This window comes from Rana temporaria, chromosome 1, assembly GCF_905171775.1.
Source record: "Rana temporaria chromosome 1, aRanTem1.1, whole genome shotgun sequence".
Lineage (NCBI taxonomy): Eukaryota > Metazoa > Chordata > Amphibia > Anura > Ranidae > Rana > Rana temporaria.
The window spans coordinates 663,580,196-663,599,624 of record NC_053489.1 but is presented as its reverse complement, the minus strand read 5'-3'; the positions used below and the strand labels follow the sequence as shown (position 1 = coordinate 663,599,624).

The 19,429-nt window shown below is 48.6% G+C and overlaps 1 protein-coding gene across 3 annotated transcripts in view; it reads left to right on the top strand.

Moving 5' to 3' along the window:
* EXOC6B (exocyst complex component 6B) overlaps positions 1-19,429 on the top strand; it is a 472,504-nt gene that overhangs the window by 226,066 nt on the left and 227,009 nt on the right. For all 3 annotated transcript variants that reach the window (XM_040335548.1, XM_040335549.1, XM_040335550.1), the window contains exons 9-10: positions 14,786-14,869; positions 16,833-16,879. In XM_040335548.1, the coding sequence (XP_040191482.1) occupies positions 14,786-14,869; positions 16,833-16,879 (131 nt within the window). The remainder of the gene's footprint in view (positions 1-14,785; positions 14,870-16,832; positions 16,880-19,429) is intronic.

Here is a 19,429-nt window from a genome sequence, read left to right as displayed (position 1 = left end):
TATATATATATTTGTCCAAATTACCAGTGGGCCATTCGAAAGCCGTTACTGCAATTGGCCCGCGGGTCGGACTTTGGACATGCCTAGCTTAGGCTTATGACATCATGCACCGCTCGCTCTTTCTTTCTTTCTTTCTTTCTTTCTTTCTTTCTTTCTTTCTTTCTTTCTTTCTCTCTCTCTCTCTCACGTGAGTTTACCAAGAAAGGAAGGGGGTTGAGTCATAAGGGGGGCAATGAAAGCTGCCGTGCTGGAGGTGTGTGTCTGTGTAAATCCAGGAAGTGAACAGGCAGCAGCTTCAGCTGCCCACAGTTAAAATGGCTGCAGCCAGACTCCGTGGAGGGAGATTTCTGCAGCAAGTACAGAATCACAGTATATATAAAATAATATGTAAAGTGGGTGGAGGGAAGCTTCAGAATGGAAAAGATGTTTTTGTTACAAATTATGGGAGCAGACTGCAGTTCCTCTTAAAGAGTGAATAAAATACATAAGATTTGTACAGTGTCTGTGGCTCTATATGGGAACATCGGTGAGATGATGTTTTTTCTCCGTAGGCCCTGGGAATGTGAAGGTTCCTCGAAGGGGTGCGTGTGTTCCTGTGTTAGGAAAGTTAGAGTTTTGGTATGTCAGGGGGGGGGGGGGGGGGGGGGGGTGGAGACAATGAGAGGTTAATTTTTATTTTCTTTGTAAAGATCACACAGGGGACACCGAGACGTGTCGGCGCTCGCTCCTGTTTGGGTTAGTAATGATTTTTTTTTTTGGTGCTGGTAGTGCGAGGGCCGAGGTCTCCCGGAGTTTACCTGTGATGTCGGCAGGTGTCTTGTCTTTTCTTGCACAGTGACAGCACAGATCACCTAAAGAATTTTATTTCCACCCAAGTTATATATTGTCTGTGTGTCGGCGACGATTTATTGGAGCTGCTTGGTCATTATGAAGCTTTCACCATATTGAGAAGTGGAAAATGGGAAGAACGTTTTCTTCTCTTCCTTTGTACAAAGCCATTTTCTGCAGTGCAAGCCGATCAGTGGGTCCCTACCAATGATTTATGGCGAGGACCCGCTGATCGCAATAACCGACAGCAGCCATATGCCGTTTAAGTATAACTAAAGGCAAAACTTTTTTTTTTTAGATGTGGATGGAGTGGAGAGGGAGTAGAACACCGGTCAGCAGGGGTGTTGCTAGGTCTACCAAATATCTGGGGCTAGAGCCCATAGCAGCGAAGTAAAGACAGTCATACATGTATATAATGTGTGTGTGTGTGTGTGTGTGTGTGTGTGTGTGTGTGTGTGTGTATATATTCGTTACTTATCTGAATTCAGAGCCCCCCCTTACATCAGGGTTCCTGGAGAGCCCCCACCCTTATATCTGGGTTCCTAGAGAGCCCCCCCCCTTACATTGGGGTTCCTGGAGAGCCCCCCCCCTTACATCTGGATTTCTGGAGAGCCCCCCCTTACATCTGGGTTCCTGGAGAGCCCCCCCTTACATCTGGGTTCCTGGAGAGCCCCCCCTTTCATCTGGGTTCCTGGAGAGCCCTCCCTTTCATCTGGGTTCCTGGAGAGCCCTCCCTTTCATCTGGGTTCCTGGAGAGCCCCCCCTTACATCTGGGTTCCTGGAGAGCTCCCCCCTTACATCTGGGTTCCTGGAGAGCTCCCCCCTTGCATCTTGGTTCCCGGAGAGCCCCCCCCCTTACATCTGGGTTCCCGGAGAGCCCCCCCTCTTACATCTGGGTTCCTGGAGCGCCCCCCCTTACATCTGGGTTCCTGGAGAGCCTCCCCTTACATCTGGGTTCCTGGAGAGCCCCCCCCCTTACATCTGGGTTCCTGGAGAGCCCCCCCCTTACATCTGGGTTCCTGGAGAGCTCCCCCCTTACATCTGGGTTCCTGGAGAGCCCCCCCTTACATCTGGGTTCCTGGAGAGCCCCCCCTTACATCTGGGTTCCTGGAGAGCCCGCCCCCTTACATCTGGGTTCCTGGAGAGCCCCCCCTTACATCTGGGTTCCTGGAGAGCCCCCTCTTACATCTGGGTTCCCGGAGAGCCCCCCCTTACATCTGGGTTCCTGGCGAGCCCCCCCTTACATCTGGGTTCCTGGCGAGCCCCCCCTTACATCTGGGTTCCTGGCGAGCCCCCCCTTACATCTGGGTTCCTGGAGAGCCCACCCCCTTACATCTGGGTTCCTGGAGAGCCCACCCCCTTACATCTGGGTTCCTGGAGAGCCCCCCCTTACATCTGGGTTCCTGGAGAGCCCCCTCTTACATCTGGGTTCCTGGAGAGCCCCCCCTTACATCTGGGTTCCTGGCGAGCCCCCCCTTACATCTATGTTCCTGGCGAGCCCCCCCTTACATCTGGGTTCCTGGAGAGCCCCCCCTTACATCTGGGTTCCTGGAGAGCCCCCCCCCTTACATCTGGGTTCCTGGAGAGCCCCCCCTTACATCTGGGTTCCTGGAGAGCCCCCCCCTTTACATCTGGGTTCCTGGAGAGCCCCCCCTTACATCTGGGTTCCTGGAGAGCCCCCCCCTTACATCTGGGTTCCCGGGGGGCCCCCCCCCTTACATCTGGGTTCCTGGAGAGCCCCCCCCCTTACATCTGGGTTCCTGGAGAGCCCCCCCTTACATCTGGGTTCCTGGAGAGCCCCCCCTTACATCTGGGTTCCTGGAGAGCCCCCCTTACATCTGGGTTCCTGGAGAGCCCCCCCTTACATCTGGGTTCCTGGAGAGCCCCCCCCCCCTTACATCTGGGTTCCTGGAGAGCCCCCCCTTACATCGGGTTTCCTGGAGAGCCCCCCCTTACATCTGGGTTTCCTGGAGAGCCCCCCTTACATCTGGGTTTCCTGGAGAGCCCCCCCTTACATCTGGGTTCCTGGAGAGCCCCCCCTTACATCTGGGTTCCTGGAGAGCCCCCCCTTACATCTGGGTTCCTGGAGAGCCCCCCCTTACATCTGGGTTCCTGGCGAGCCCCCCCCCTTACATCTGGGTTCCTGGAGAGCCCCCCCTTACATCTGGGTTCCTGGAGAGCCCCCCCTTACATCTGGGTTCCTGGAGAGCCCCCCCTTACATCTGGGTTCCTGGAGAGCCCCCCCCTTACATCTGGGTTCCTGGAGAGCCCCCCCTTAAATCTGGGTTCCTGTAGAGCCCCCCTTAAATCTGGGTTCCTGGAGAGCCCCCCTTACATCTGGGTTCCTGGAGAGCCCTCCCCTTACATCTGGGTTCCTGGAGAGCCCTCCCCTTACATCTGGGTTCCTGGAGAGCCCCCCCTTTCATCTGGGTTCCTGGAGAGCCCCCCCTTTCATCTGGGTTCCTGGAGAGCCCCCCCTTTCATCTGGGTTCCTGGAGAGCCCCCCCTTTCATCTGGGTTCCTGGAGAGCCCCCCCTTTCATCTGGGTTCCTGGAGAGCCCCCCCTTTCATCTGGGTTCCTGGAGAGCCCCCCCTTTCATCGGGGTTCCTGGAGAGCGTCCCCTTACATCGGGGTTCCTGGAGAGCCCCCCCTTTCATCTGGGTTCCTGGAGAGCCCCCCCTTTCATCTGGGTTCCTGGAGAGCCCCCCCTTTCATCTGGGTTCCTGGAGAGCCCCCCCTTTCATCTGGGTTCCTGGAGAGCGTCCCCTTACATCGGGGTTCCTGGAGAGCCCCCCCTTTCATCTGGGTTCCTGGAGAGCCCCCCCTTTCATCTGGGTTCCTGGAGAGCCCCCCCTTTCATCTGGGTTCCTGGAGAGCCCCCCCTTTCATCTGGGTTCCTGGAGAGCCCCCCCTTACATCGGGGTTCCTGGAGAGCGTCCCCTTACATCGGGGTTCCTGGAGAGCCCCCCCTTTCATCTGGGTTCCTGGAGAGCCCCCCCTTTCATCTGGGTTCCTGGAGAGCCCCCCCTTTCATCTGGGTTCCTGGAGAGCCCCCCCTTTCATCTGGGTTCCTGGAGAGCGTTCCCTTACATCGGGGTTCCTGGAGAGCGTCCCCTTACATCTGGGTTCATGGAGAGCCCCCCCTTACATCTGGGTTCCTGGAGAGCCCCCCCCTTACATCTGGGTTCATGCAGAGCCCCCCCCCTTACATCTGGGTTCCTGGAGAGCCCCCCCCCTTACATCTGGGTTCCTGGAGAGCCCCCCCCTTACATCTGGGTTCCTGGAGAGCCCCCCCCCCTTACATCTGGGTTCCTGAAGACATCTGGGAAGTCTACAGCGCGTCTCTCAACTGCCAAGTGGACGTCCATGGACGTCTTCCTGTTTACAATCCCCCCGCGTGCCGCCGGGGGGAAAAGCTGTTCCCGCCAAATCACGTGGTGTCGCCGGGGGGAAAAGCTGTTCCCGCTGAGTCACGTGGTGCCGATGCGCGTGCCATGGCGGCCGCGATGTTCGCCAGGTACTCGCGATCGGCAGTTACAGAGGCAGGACGTGGAGCTCTGTGTGTAAACTCAGAGCTCCACGTCCTGTCAGGGAGAGAGGAGACCCATGCTGTGTCCCTTATACATAGGGACACAGATCGGTCACCTTCCCAAGTCGGTCCCCTCCCCCCACAGTTAGAATCATTCCCAGGGTACACATTTAACCCCTTGATCGCCCCCTAGTGTTAACCCCTTCCCTGCCAGTCACATTTACACAGTAATCCAGTGCATAATTATAGCACTGTTCGCTGTATAAATGTGAATGGTCCCAAAAATGTGTCAAAAGTGTCCTATGTGTCTGCCGCACTATCAGTCACGATAAAAATCACTGATCGCCGCCATTACTAGTGGAAAAAAAAAAAAAATGTCATAAATCTATCCCCTATTTTTTAGGAACTTTTGTGCAAACCAATCAATATACGCTTATTGAGATTTATTTTTATTTTTTTAATAAAAATAAGTAGAAGAATTGGCCTAAACCGAGAAATTTTTATTTTTTTATTGGGATATTATTAAAGCAAAAAGTAAAAAATATTGGGCTAGATTCAGCAAAGAATTACGCCGTCGTATCTATAGATACGCCGCGTAAATTCAAAGCTGCGCCGGCGTATCTACTTTCTGTATTCAGAAAGCTAGATACGCCGACATGAGCCTAAGATCCGACTGGCGTAATTCTATTACGCCGTCGTATCTTAGGGTGCATTCTCACGCTGGCAGCTAGGTGGCGCTTCCGTTGTTTTTGGCGTAAAATATGCAAATTACCTAGTTACGTCGATTCACAAATGTACGTGCGCCCGGTGTTCGTTTTTAACGTTGTTTGCGTAAGGCTTTTTCGGCGTAACGTTGTGCCTGCTTCTATGAGGCGCACTCAATGTTAAGTATGGACGTCGTTCCCGCTTCAATTTTATAATTTTTTGCGTCGTTTGCGTAAGTCGTTCGCGAATAGGGCTGGACGTAATTTACGTTCAAACCGACATTAGCCTAAGATCCGACTGGCGTAATTCTATTACGCAGTCGTATCTTAGGGTGCATTCTCACGCTGGCAGCTAGGTGGCGCTTCCGTTGTTTTCGGCGTAAAATATGCAAATTACCTAGTTACGTCGATTCACAAACGTACGTGTGCCCGGCGTTCGTTTTTAACGTTCTTTGCGAAAGCTTTTTTCGGCGTAACGTTGTGCCTGCTTCTATGAGGCGCACTCAATGTTAAGTATGGACATCGTTCCCGCTTCGATTTTGATTTTTTTTTACGTCGTTTGTGTAAGTCGTTCGCGAATAGGGCTGGACTTAATTTACGTTCAAGTCGAAACCAATGCCGCCGTAAGATCTGGCGCAGATACCTGAATCTAGCCCACTGTGTTTTTTTCAAAATTTTCTGTCTTTTTTTTTTTTTTATAGCGCAAAGAATAAAAAACCGAAGAGGTGATCAAATACCACCAAAAGAATGCTCTATTTGTGGGGAAAAAAATTATAAAAATATAATTTTGGGTACAGTGTGGTATGACCGCGCAATTGTCATTCAAAGTGCGTCAGCGCTGAAAGCTGAAAATTAGTCTGGGCAGGAAGGGGGTTTAAGTGCCCGGTAAGGAAGTGGTTAAGAAAGTGAACAGGTGTACCTAATAAAGTGGCCGGTGAGTGTATATTGGATTATTTTGAACTGCGTGGACTTGATCTGACCGCAAACTCTAGACGAGATCTGAGGCCCCCTTTTCTTTCGGTGACAGGGTGACGATCAGCGTGTCATGGATGATGCCGGTATTCGATGAGGAAGCAGAAACGATTGTTTAGTCGCTGTAACTGCTTGTGTACATTGGAAGGAATGTTGTGGAATGTTCTTATTGTCCGCACGACTCGCTGTTTGTCCTGGGGGGGGGGGGGGCAGGTCACCATTCCTGACTCCCTCCTTTGTTTTTCTCCTTTTTTGGGGGGGTTGTGATAGCAGCAAACTCCTGGGAGCACCATGACCCAGATGCCATGCCATTCTCTCCCGTACTAAGGCCGCTGGTGACCCGCAGATAAGGCTGCCGCTGAGCGATGGCTCGGATCCTGTTTGCCAGCTAGAGGAAGCGGCGTCTTTTGTTTTGTGGAGGAAATATCAGGGGCACAGTCGCTGCCTAATAATAATTATCAGAGCGCCCTGCTTCCGAGCGGTACCAATTGAACTTTTGCCCCGAGGGCCTCGTGTAACATAAACATTTTACATATTTATTATTTTTTTTTTTTTTTTTTTTTTACTGTGTGTAACCGACCCCGTAGTCACCTCTCTGTTTCTGGCTGGGGTCTGGCAGGCTTATCGATGGGGCAGAAGTTCATATATTGTACTGGGGAAGAGGGGGGTCATCTGGCGGTCAGATTCCAGGCACCTGTAAATAAGAACGCTGCACATTATCACACAGCCGGCCCGCAGACTTCTCCAGGAAACCCTGAACTTTTGTCAGGAAGGTTAGCGAGGGAAAGCACGGGGAGAGGGGAGGTCAGACCTGGGTTAATGGAGCACTGCGACTGCTGAACTTGAAGCTGCCTGAGATTTGTTTGCTGGCAGGTATGTGTGAGGACCTGTCTCCTATTGCACCGGGAAATCCCTTTCTGCGGGTTAAAGCCTAACTCCGGGCACAAGGTTCAAATTATTATTACCGTATATACTCGAGTATAAGCTGAGTTTTTTAGCACATTTTTTTGTGTGCTGGAAATGCCCCCCTCGGCTTATCCTCGTGTCACCTTTTTGCACCTGATCTCTCGGACTTTGGGGACCCGGTATTGGCCAAACTTGGCACACATGTAGGTCCACTCTTTCTCTATCCACTTAAGCCCCGGACCAATATGCTGCCTAAAGACCCAAGGGTTTTTTACAGTTCGGGACTGCGTCGCTTTAACAGACAATTGCGCGGTCGTGCGACGTGGCTCCCAAACAAAATTGGCGTCCTTTTTTCCCCACAAATAGAGCTTTCTTTTGGTGGTATTTGATCACCTCTGCGGTTTTTATTTTTTGCGCTATAAACAAAAATAGAGCGACAATTTTGAAAAAAATTCAATATTTTTTACTTTTTGCTGTAATAAATATCCCCCAAAAACATATATAAAACAATTTTTTTTCCTCAGTTTAGGCCGATCCGTATTCTTCTACCTATTTTTGGTAAAAAAAATCGCAATAATCGTTTATTGGTTGGTTTGCGCAAAATTTATAGCGTTTACAAAATAGGGGATAGTTTTTTTGCATTTTTATTATTTTAATTTTTTTTACTACTAATGGCGGCGATCAGCGATTTTTTTCGTGACTGCGACATTATGGCAGACACTTCGGACAATTTTGACACATTTTTGGGACCATTGTCATTTTCACAGCAAAAAATGCATTTAAATTGCATTGTTTATTGTGAAAATGACAGTTGCAGTTTGGGAGTTAAACACAGGGGGCGCTGTAGGAGTTAGGGATCACTGTGTATGTGTTTACTAGTGTAGGGGTGTGTGGCTGTAGGAATGACGTCATCGATCGAGTCTCCCCTATAAAGGGGATCACCCGATCGATGCAGCGCCACAGTGAAGCACGGGAAGCCGTGTTTACATACGGCTCTCCCCGTTCTTCAGCTCTGGGGAGCAATCGCGACGGAGCGGCTATAAACAAATAGCCGCGCCGTCGTCCCGGATCGCTCCCCGAGCGGACCCGACCTCCGCATGTACCGGGGGGGGGGGGGTCCCGATCAGACCCCCCACCCACGTCTAGGCAGGTACGTGATTGTGCCTGTCCGTGCCATTCTGCCGACATAAATGTACATGAGGAGGTCGGGAAGTGGCTATAAGTGTGCAAAGTTTGTTGGCCGGGGAGCACCGATTTTTTTTTTGTTTTGTTTTGTTTTGTTTTTTCGTTTTGTTTTTTTTTAAAGCCGGGCACCCCTTCCATAGACTCCCATGTTAAATGGTAATTTCTCTGGTGATTTTGGGGACCAGTACCGGCCAGTCGTAGGTCCCCTGGGCCCGGAACTTGGCACACATGTAGCCCCATTTCTGGCTTTGGAGCGCTGTGTACACCGCCCCCAAAATACCCCACCCATTGAAATTTATGGGCAGCACTTCCGGAGGACCTGAAAAACACTTTGGAAGCGCTGCAACACGGGTGGTTTGAACCCCTTCTTCGGTCGCTAAGGGGTTAAAAGCGTCCCGCTAGTGGGCGAAAAGCGCTGCTTAAACCGTGCTAAAGCGTCACTAAAACGAGCAACGCTTTCACGTGGCTGCGGGCCCAGTGTGAAAGTAGCCTAAGAAACCACAAGAACTTTTCCCATCATCTATTTAGCTTCATATTAATTATCTCGATAGTCCGACTTGTTGGTTTATTGATGATTTCAGCGCTGACATAGACGTTGCTGCCCTCAGTCCTCACTGTTTCTCAGCTGCTCTGCGGGTGAGAGATGACAGATGTGGCCCCTGAGCCCGTCTATCTGCCCATCTCTTGCTCTGCTCCATGCCTGTAAACACCAGTGTGAGATCATAGAGGACAGGCCCGGCTCAGATACTTTGTCCTAAGCAGCGATAAGGACACAGGAAAAAACCATTAGGAAGGGCAGTGGCCTTTGATAACCCGCAGTCTGCTACGTGCTAATGGGCCGGCTACCGTTCCCTGGAGGACACCAGCGCTGTGAACTTGTTATGTTGTCCTACTAAGTGCTTGTGTGACCCCCGTGACCCCGATAGAGACATGGAGCAGATTGAGTTACACGCTCCTTGTTTTCTGGAAAGGACTAATGGTTGTATATTCCTTCTCTTCACCTTCTCTGGAGGCTTCGGACAAATGCCACTGAGCAAATTATCATCAGGAAAAAAATAGTAGACTGATTTCTCCATCAATGATATCTGTCTACAAGATACCGTATTTTTTGGGGTATAGCGCGCACCCCTAAAGTTGCCCCCGAAATTCCTGTGGAAAAAAGATTTTTGTACTTAGTTTTGGTGTCTTGCGCGGCGTCCATCGGCGGCCTCTTCGCTGGGTCCGGCGTCCTTCTGCGGCGTCCTCCCCGCTCGTTTCCCGCTTTCCCGCGCCGAGTTTGAATACTGCGCCGGCATATACCGAGCGCAGTACACTCGTGTATAGTCGGGCAGGCTCGGCTACTCTCGCGCTCACGTCCTGTACGTCCAGGACGTCAGCGCGAGAGGAGCCGAGACTGCCCGACTATACACGAGTGTACTGCGCTCGGTATATGCCGGCGCAGTATTCAAACTCGGCGCGGGAAAGCGGGTATCGCCGCATATATCGCGCACCCACGATTTTGCCCTGAGTGCGCGGTATACGCTGATAAATACAGTAGATTAGATTATATTACAGTGAGCAGGAAAAAAAGTATTTGACCCCCCTGCTGATTTTGTACGTTTGCCCACTGACAAAGAAATGATCAGTCTATAATTTTAATGGTAGGTTTATGTTACCAGTGAGAGAATAACAAAAATATCCAGAAAAACGCATTTCAAAAAAATTATAAATTGAATTGCATTTTAACCACTTGAGACCCGCGCTATTGACAAAAGACGTCAACAGCGCGGTTCTCAGGTGCCAACTGGACGTCTTTGGACAACATTTGAAAGCATTACCCGCGCGCGCCACTGGGGGGGCGCGCGGCGGGTAACCATTGTGCCGCCGCATCGCTGGGGAGCCGATGCGTGTACCTGGCGGTCACGATGTCCGCCGGGTACACGCGATCGTCGGTGACACAGCCGGTAACAGTAGGGACGTGGAGCTCTGTGTGTAATGATGGGGTGTAAACACAGAGCTCCACGTGCTGTCAGAGGAGAGGAGACCGATCTGTGTCTCTTGTACATAGGGACACAGCATCGGTCCCCTCCCCCAGTCACCCCCCTCCATCCACACAGTTAGAACACACCCAGGATACACATTTAACCCCTTCCTCACCCCCTAGTGTTAACCCCTTCCCTGCCAGTCACATTTATACAGTAATTAGTGCATTTTTATAGCACTGATCGCTGTATAAATGTGAATGGTCCCAAATTTGTGTCAAAAGTGTCCGATACGTCTGCCGCAATATCGCAGTCCCAATAAAAATCGCAGATCGCCGCCATTACTAGTAAAAAAAAAAAAATAATGAAAAAAAATCATAATTCTGTACCCCATTTTGTAGGCGCTATAACTTTTGCGCAAACCAGTTTTTTTTTTTTTTTTACAAAAATACGTCGAAAAATACGTATCGGCCTTAACTGAGAAAAAAAAATAGTTTTTTTTAAAAAAAAATTGGGATATTTATTATAGCAACAAGTAAAAAAAAAATATATTTTTTTTTTAAATTGTCGCTCTTTTTTTGTTTATAGCGCAAAAAAAAAAAAAACGCAGAGGTGATCAAATACCACCTAAATAAAGCTCTATTTGTGGGGAAAAAAGGACGTGAATTTTGTTTGGGAGCCACGTCGCACGACCGCGCAAATGTCAATTAAAGCGACGCAGTGCCGGAAGCTGAAATTTCGCCTGGGCACGAAGGGGGTTTATGTGCCCAGTAAGCAAGTGGTTAATGAGTGAAATATTTGACCCCTTCGCAAAACATGACTTGGTATTTGGTGGCAAAACCCTTGTTGGCAATCAGAGGGTTGGACGTTTCTTGTAGTTGGCTACCAGGTTTGCACACATCTCAGGAGGGATTTTGTCCCACTCCTTTTTGCAGATCCTCGCCAAGTCATTAAAGGAGAAGTCCAGCGTGAGCTTATTCGGCTGGGCTTCTCCTCTGGGTCACAGGAGCGCAATTCTGAAGTCCGCTCTCTGCTGACGTCACCAAGATCAGTCCAGGCACCACGTCATCCTGCCTTCATAAGTCTGGATCTGCCAGGTGCCTGGACTGATGGCTGTTTCAGCCTCTCGGTGAGCCGCTGAGACGGCCGCTCCTCACCCCTCCACAGCACAGTGCTCCAGTGAGTGTGGAGGAGCAGAGCAGGAGAGCTGCTGATTGACAGGCAGCAGCTCTCCACTCAGGGAGGTGAGAGAACCGAGCCATCAGCGGTGTTCAGTTGGCTCGGTTCTCAGTGAAGAGGTGGTGGACAGATGCAGAATCATCGCAAAATGCTGCATCCACCTAGGTATGTATGATTGGCCAATTAAAAAAAAAAAAAAAACAACCCTTTTCTTAACCACTTAAGGACCGCCTCCTGCACATATATGTCGGCAGAATGGCACGGCTGTGCTATTGTCCATCCGTGGGTCGCGCGCCTGCGGCACGGTCCGAAGCTCCGGGACCCGATCGCCGCTGGAGTCCCGCGATCGGTCCCCGGAGCTGAAGAACGGGGAGAGCTGTATGTAAACACAGCTTCCCCGTTCTTCACTGTGGCGGCGGCGACATCGATCGTGTGATCCTTTTTATAGGGATACACAATCGATGACGTCACACCTACAGTCACACCCCCCTACAGTTGTAAACACACATGAGGTCACACATAACCCCATCAGCGCCCCCGTGTGGTTAACTCCCAAACTGCCATTGTCATTTTCACAGTAAACAATGCATTTTAAATGCATTTTTTGCTGTGAAAATGACAATGCTCCCAAAAATGTGTCAAAATTGTCCGAAGTATCCGCTATAATGTCGCAGTCACGAAAAAAATAGCTGATCGCCGCCATTAGTAGTAAAAAAAATAATTAATAAAAATGCAATAAAACTATCCCCTATTTTGTAAACGCCATAAGTTTTGCGCAAACCAACCTATAAACGCTTATTGCGATTTTTTTTTTTTTTTTTTACCAAAAATATGTAGAAGAATACGTATCGGCCTAAACTGAGGGGAAAAAAATGTTTTTTTTATATATTTTTTGGGGATATTTATTATAGCAAAAAGTAAAAAATAATTTGCTTTTTTTTCAAAATTGTCGCTCTATTTTTGCGCAAAAAATAAAAACTACAGCGGTGATCAAATACCACCAAAAGAAAGCTCTATTTGTGGGGAAAAATAGGACGCCAATTTTGTTTGGGAGCCACGTTGCACGACCGAGAAATTGTCTGTTAAAGCGATGCAGTGCCGAATCTCAAAAAAAAAAGTGGCCTGGTCCTTTAGCTACAAAATGGTCCGGGGCTGAAGTGGTTGAAGGAGAAGTACAGCCTAAAGCTCGTTTTGGATGTAACTCTTTTTGTGGATCAGTTCGTTCTGCACTCCTGTGACCCGTTTTCAGCACACAGCGGACTGAAATCACAGAGCCGGTCCAGGCTGGGGAAAGATCGATCAAACTTCTCTTTTAATCTATTAACAATGTGTCCGTTTTTAAGAAGAACTAACAAATTAAATCATCCTAAATGTATTTCAACCGTGTCGCAAAGCTTAAAAAGGTGAACTGGCACCCTGTACCCTCGCCTAGTCCCCAAGGGTCCCTGCTTTACTCTCTGTGTGATAAACGGCCAGTGCTCACGTTGCTGGTGCAGCAGTACAAGGATTTGAAAGCCACACACTTCTGCCTCTTTCCTTGCGATTTCCAGGATGGAGCAGAGCAGTTCTGATTGGTCACATGCTGGCACGTTGGGGACTAAGAATATGCATGCATCATACATACTAGGAGGAGTAGAACTGGGGGGATCCGTCGTGGAGAAGGATCTGGGGGGATCCGTAGTGGAAAAGGATCTGAGGGTTTTGGTAGATCATAAGCTCAATAATAACATGCAATGCCAAGCTGCGGTTTCCAAAGCGAGCAAAGTCCTTTCTTGTATAAGAGAGGTATGGACTCCAGAGACAGAGATATAATTCCCCCCCCCCCCTGTACAAATCATTAGTAAGACCTCATCTGGAATATGCAGTTCAGTTTTGGGCACCAGTTCTCAAAAAGGATATAGGAGAACTGGAGAAAGTGCAGAGAAGGGCAACCAAACTGATAAGAGGCATGGAGGAGCTCAGCTATGAGGAAAGATTAGAGGAACTAAATGTATTCTCTCTTGAGAAGAGGAGAATAAGGGGGGATATGATCAACATGTACACATTTTAAGGGGTCCATATAGTGAACTTGGTGTTGAGTTATTCACTTTACGGTCATCACTGAGGACAAGGGGGCACTCTTTACGTCTAGAGAAAAAAAGATTTCATCTCCAAATACGGAAAGGTTTCTTCACAGTAAGAGCTGTGAAAATGTGGAATAGACTCCCTCCAGAGGTGGTTCTGGCCAGATCAGTAGATTGCTTTAAGAAAGGTCTGGATTCTTTCCTAAATGTACAGAATATAACTGAGTACTAAGATTTGTAGGTAAAGTTGATCCAGGGTAAATCCGATTGCCTCTCGGGGGATCAGGAAGGAATTTTTTCCCCTGCTGTAGCAAATTGGATCTCATGCTCTGCTGGTTTTTTTTTGCCTTCCTCTGGATTAACGGTGGGTATATAATTGGGTGTATGGGATTGTACGATATTTTTATTGTTCTATTTCTTGTGGTTGAACTTGATGGACTTTTTTCAACCTGACTAACTATGTAACTATGTTTCAGATATATCACGAACCTCAATGTGATTTTTTTTTTTTTAGGTTTAAGACAAACCAACAAACAGAAAAACATACAAAAAAAAAACACCAGACAACCTGGTCATAAACATTAGGCAATACACTCAAACACAGAAAAATAAACTGACATCAGTGCAAAATATAAAGTAGGCACAGTGGTAAAAGGATCAGGTTTAATACCTGGATATAGCAAAAGCGGAGGTCTCAATGTGATTTGTAATGGTAAAAATGAAAAAAAAAATAAAAATAAAACGCATATCTATACTTACCTGCGCTGTGCAATGTAATTGCACAGAACGGCTATGAAGCTCCCCTTTTTGGGTGCCCCGCTGGCACACCTGGCCCCCTCGCCTCTGTCCAGTGCCCCCATGGGAAGACGCTTTCCATGGTGGCACTCGTGCGTGCTCGCCCCTGCGTCTATTGACACAGGCAGCAGCCGCTCCCTCGTCACTGGCTTTGATTGACAGCACTGGGAGCCAATCCTTTTAATCAAGAACATCAATGATTTCTGTGCGTTGGTGTGTATATAACCTTTATGACATCTAGTTCTAAGTACTGCGATAGGCCCTCCAAAACGATTGCTAAAATCCCTATATTGGTGAGAAATAGCAGTGGGTACTTTTTACACTGTAGTAAGCTCTTTATTCTCATTTACTGTAATGAGGAACGTTTAACCCCTGGCACCTTTTTAGATCTATAGCACTCTAACCAGGTTAATCATCGATGTGGAACAAATGCATTTTAGGGGATGCCGATGGTTGGATCGCTGACTCTGTGCAGGGACAAGGACACCAGAAAATTGCTGTAATGCTTTGTTCGCACCTGTCTCTTGGGATCCAATCTTTGGGGCTCACACTGGCTCTAGATATCCAGGATAAAAAAATCACTTTCCATCGCATTAGTCTTATCTTGATCATGTCCAGTTACTTTATTGCTGTTTTGTAATGATCTTGTCTTCTTATCTCAGGGTTCAAGAGAGGTCTTCGAGAACTACTACCGGAAACAGAGGAGAAAGCAAGCCAGACTTGTGCTTCTGCCACCGTCCAACATGGTAACTTCTTTGGATAGTATGAAGGCCGTTGATTAGTACATGAGCTGTGTAGAATATTTGAGGGCTGTACATTGGCTATGTAGGTGGTTTGAGTGTTGTCCATTAGTACATGAACTATGTGGGGGTCTTTGAGGGGTGTCCAATAGTACATGAGCCATGTAGGTTTGAGAGGTGTCCAATAGTACATGAGCCGTGTAGATGTTTAGAGGGGTGTCCATGAGTCATGTAGAAGGTTTTAGAGGTGTTCAATTAGTACATAAGCCATGTGGACGGTATGAGGGGGTGTCCATTAATACACGAGCCATGTAAACTGTTAAAGGGGCGTCCATTAGTACATAAGCTGTGTAGAAGGTTAGAGGGGTGTCCATTAGTACACGAGCCATGTAGAAGGTTAAAGGGGTTTCCATTAGTACATAAGCTGTGTAAAATGTTAGAGGGGTGTCCATTAGTACATAAGCTGTGTAGATGGTTAGAGGGGCGTTCATTAGTACATAAGCTGTGTAGATGGTTAAGGGGGCGTCCATTAGTACATAAGCTGTGTAGAAGGTTAGAGGGGCGTCCATTAGTACATGAGCAGTGTAGAAGGTTAGAGGGGCGTCCATTAGTACATAAGCTGTGTAGAAGGTTAGAGGGGCGTCCATTAGTACATAAGCTGTGTAGAAGGTTAGAGGGACGTCCATTAGTACATGAGCTGTGTAGAAGGTTAGAGGGGCGTCCATTAGTACATAAGCTGTGTAGAAGGTTAGAGGGGCGTCCATTAGTACATAAGCTGTGTAGAAGGTTAGAGGGGCGTCCATTAGTACATAAGCTGTGTAGAAGGTTAGAGGGGCGTCCATTAGTACATGAGCTGTGTAGAAGGTTTTAGGGGTGTCCATTAGTACATAAGCCGTGTAGAAGGTTTTAGGGGTGTTCATTAGTACACGAGTCATGTAGCAGGTTTTCGGGGTGTTCATTAGTACATAAGCCATGTGAAAGGTTTCTGTGGACAGGTGTCTTTTATACACATAACGAGTTGTCGTTAGGAGCTCCTTTTTTTTTTTTTTTTTTTAACAGGACTAATCTGTGTACCATATGACTGTAGCCAGACCGTGGGAGACAGAACTATTGTTTGTTTCTTAGGGGATCAAATACTTTTTTTACTCACTAAACTGCAACTCTGTAACATTTGTATCGTATGTTTTTTCTGGATTTTTGGTTGATATTCTGTCTCCATCATTTAAAATACACCTCTGATAAAAACAAAAGACCCATCATTTCAAAAATCTGCTGGGGATCAAATAATTTTTTCCCCACTGTATATATTAGGGACCAGCGCTGCAATGTTTGCCATGATATCTCGCCATCTGAACCCTCAGGAGATGCAGTGGAACCTCGGATTGCAAAAAACGCGGTCAACGAGCGTTTCGCAATACGAGCACGGTATTTAAATAAATCCTGACTCGGTTTGCGAGTGTTGTCTCGCAAAACGAGCAATTCAAGCCACAGCGGTGTGTAGTACCATGTTTGGCCTGAGTTGGGGGGCAGTGCCCTTCGGAAATGCTCAGAAATAATCAGTTCTTGGGCCTTTACAAGGTTTTCAGAGTTCAGCCGAGCTGTCCTCGGGCCTTTTCGATCGTTTCCGAGGCTCTCCAGTGCCCCCACCTCTGTCCACATGCGGTATTGCATGCCATTGAAGTCAATGCACAACAAATTATTTCCATTTCCATTGACTTCTATGGGGAAACTCGCTTTGATATGCGAGTGCTTTGGATTACGAGCATTCTCCTGGAACAGATTATACTCGTAATCCGAGGTGCCACTGTATAGGAGGGTGAAAGGTATATTATTCTACTAACCTCTGCCTATAACTTAAATATCACTTTTTGAGCAGGCTGACTCTTTAAAACGACCCCCCCCCCCCCCCCACAGTGCAGCAGTTGTGTATTGATTGCAGAGGCTTACATTGTTGTCTTCTCTCTTCCAGCATGAGACTTTGGATGGATATAGGAAATACTTCCATCAAATCGTAGGGTAAGTAGTCCTAACCTAGGTATGTGAAACCTGCTGACTGACGGACTGTATTTCTCTAAATCAGAAAATCAGATTTCTCTTCCGTTCATAGACGGACACAGCCTTCATTGACCTTAGGGTTATGCTTCTTCCTACCAGGAGATTTAGGCAGAATTCTACAGCACTTAAGGTGTTAAAAACTTTCCTTCATGCTGCTCCTCCCAGGGGGCGTGGCTCCCCCAGGCATAACCCACACCCTGCTCTAGCAGCCTCAGTTTGTAACAAGCAGTACAAACCAAGGAGGGGTGGGTGCTGTGTCCGTCTATGAACTCAGAGAAATGGATTTTACGGTGAGTACAAAAATGCAATATTTTTTACTTTTTGCTATAATAAATATCCCCCAAAAACATATATACAATTTTTTTTCCCCTCAGTTTAGGCCGATACGTATTCTTCTACCTATTTTTGGTAAAAAAAATCGCAATAAGCGTTTATCGATTGGTTTGCGCAAAATTTATAGCGTTTACAAAATAGGGGATAGTTTTATTGCATTTTTATTATTATTTTTTTTTCTTACTACTAATGGCGGCGATCAGCGATTTTTTTCGTGACTGCGACATTATGGCGGACACTTCGGACAATTTTGACAGATTTTTGGGACCATTGTCATTTTCACAGCAAAAAATGCATTTAAATTGCATTGTTTACTGTGAAAATGACAGTTGCAGTTTAGGAGTTAACCACAGGGGGCGCTGTAGGAGTTAGGGTTCACCTAGTGTGTGTTTACAACTGTAGGGGGGTGTGGCTGTAGGACTGACGTCATCGATCGAGTCTCCCCTATAAAGGGGATCACTCGATCGATGCAGCGCCATAGTGAAGCACGGGGAAGCCGTGTTTACACACGGCTCTCCCCGTTCTTCAGCTCCGGGGAGCGATCGCGACGGAGCGGCTATAAACAAATAGCCGCGCCGTCGTCCCGGATCGCTCCCCGAGGGGACCCGACCGCCGCAAGTCGCGGGGGGGGGGTCCCGATCGGACCCCCCACCCACGTCTAGGCAGGGACGTACAGGTGCGCCAATGTGCCTGTACGTGCCATTCTGCCGACGTATATGTAAATGCGGCGGTCGGGAAGGGGTTAAGAACGGTGGCCGACGAGACTGCCAGGCCCTCTTGTAGGGCCAGCCACCGACACAAACAGTGAATCCGACTTCCGGAACGGAATCGTAACATATAAGTACACTCGTAGGGCCCGAACCACATCCAGAGCACTCGGCTCCCAGTACACAGCGGGAGCCAATCGGCAGGCGTAGCGCGACTCGCGCATGCGCCGTAGGGAACCGTGCAGTGAAGCCGGAGCGCTTCACTTCTTGGTTACCTTACCGAGGATGGTGGGGGGGCAGCAGAGTGACGAGCGATCGCTTGTCCTCTGCTGCGGATGGCGCTGGACTCCAGGACAGGTAAGTGTCCTAATATTAAAAGTCAGCAGCTGCAGTATTTGTAGCTGCTGGCTTTTAATAATTTTTTTTTCAGCGGAGCTCCGCTTTAAGATAAATAGCTTTCTGTGTGCAACAGCCCCCCTCAGCCTCTCTAATACTTGAACCCCCATCTCTGTCCAGTGATGTCCGGGACTCTCCCGCCTGATTGGCTGAGACACAGCAGGGGCACCATTGGCTCCCTCTGATGTCAATCAAGGTCAGCCAATCAGGAGAAAGATGGGGCCGGGCCGAACCGCAGCTCCGTGTCTGAATGGATACACGGAGCTGCAGCACAGCTTTGGTGCCCTCAATCATTTTAAGGTTTACTGTAACTCTGGGCTGGTTAATAAGTTTGACCCATGCTTCCTGAGATGTCAGAGATGTTGACTCGTCAGTGCAGTGGCTTTATCTGTGAGCAGAATCTAAAGCTGGTGTTCCACCAGAGACCACCATCACAAGAGTTTGGGTTTTGATGCTGGCTAGCCCTAGTCAGCAGGTACTCGCAGATGCATTGGGAGAGTTGGTGCCAAGAAAAGAAGGTACTGGAGTAGGTACTGGAGTGTGAAAGAGGCACTGCGCGGCTGGCGACTGGAGGGAGGCTGTGAATGCCAGGAAGATACTGGGGAGGCTCACTCTGGAAGCAGCTGGAGTGTAGTGTAGGCGCAACAGGGTTTGTGGATGTAGGGGAGATGCTTCCCAATGCAGCAGAGGTGCCAAAGGCACAGGCGTGTTGGAACTTGGCTGCCAAAGGCACAGGCGTCTTGGAACTTGGCTGCCAAAGGCACAGGCGTCTTGGAACTTGGCTGCCAAAGGCACAGGCGTCTTGGAACTTGGCTGCCAAAGGCACAGGCGTCTTGGAACTTGGCTGCCAAAGGCACAGGCGTCTTGGAACTTGGCTGCCAAAGGCACAGGCGTCTTGGAACTTGGCTGCCAAAGGCACAGGCGTCTTGGAACTTGGCTGCCAAAGGCACAGGCGTCTTGGAACTTGGCTGCCAAAGGCACAGGCGTCTTGGAACTTGGCTGCCAAAGGCACAGGCGTCTTGGAACTTGGCTGCCAAAGGCACAGGCGTCTTGGAACTTGGCTGCCAAAGGCACA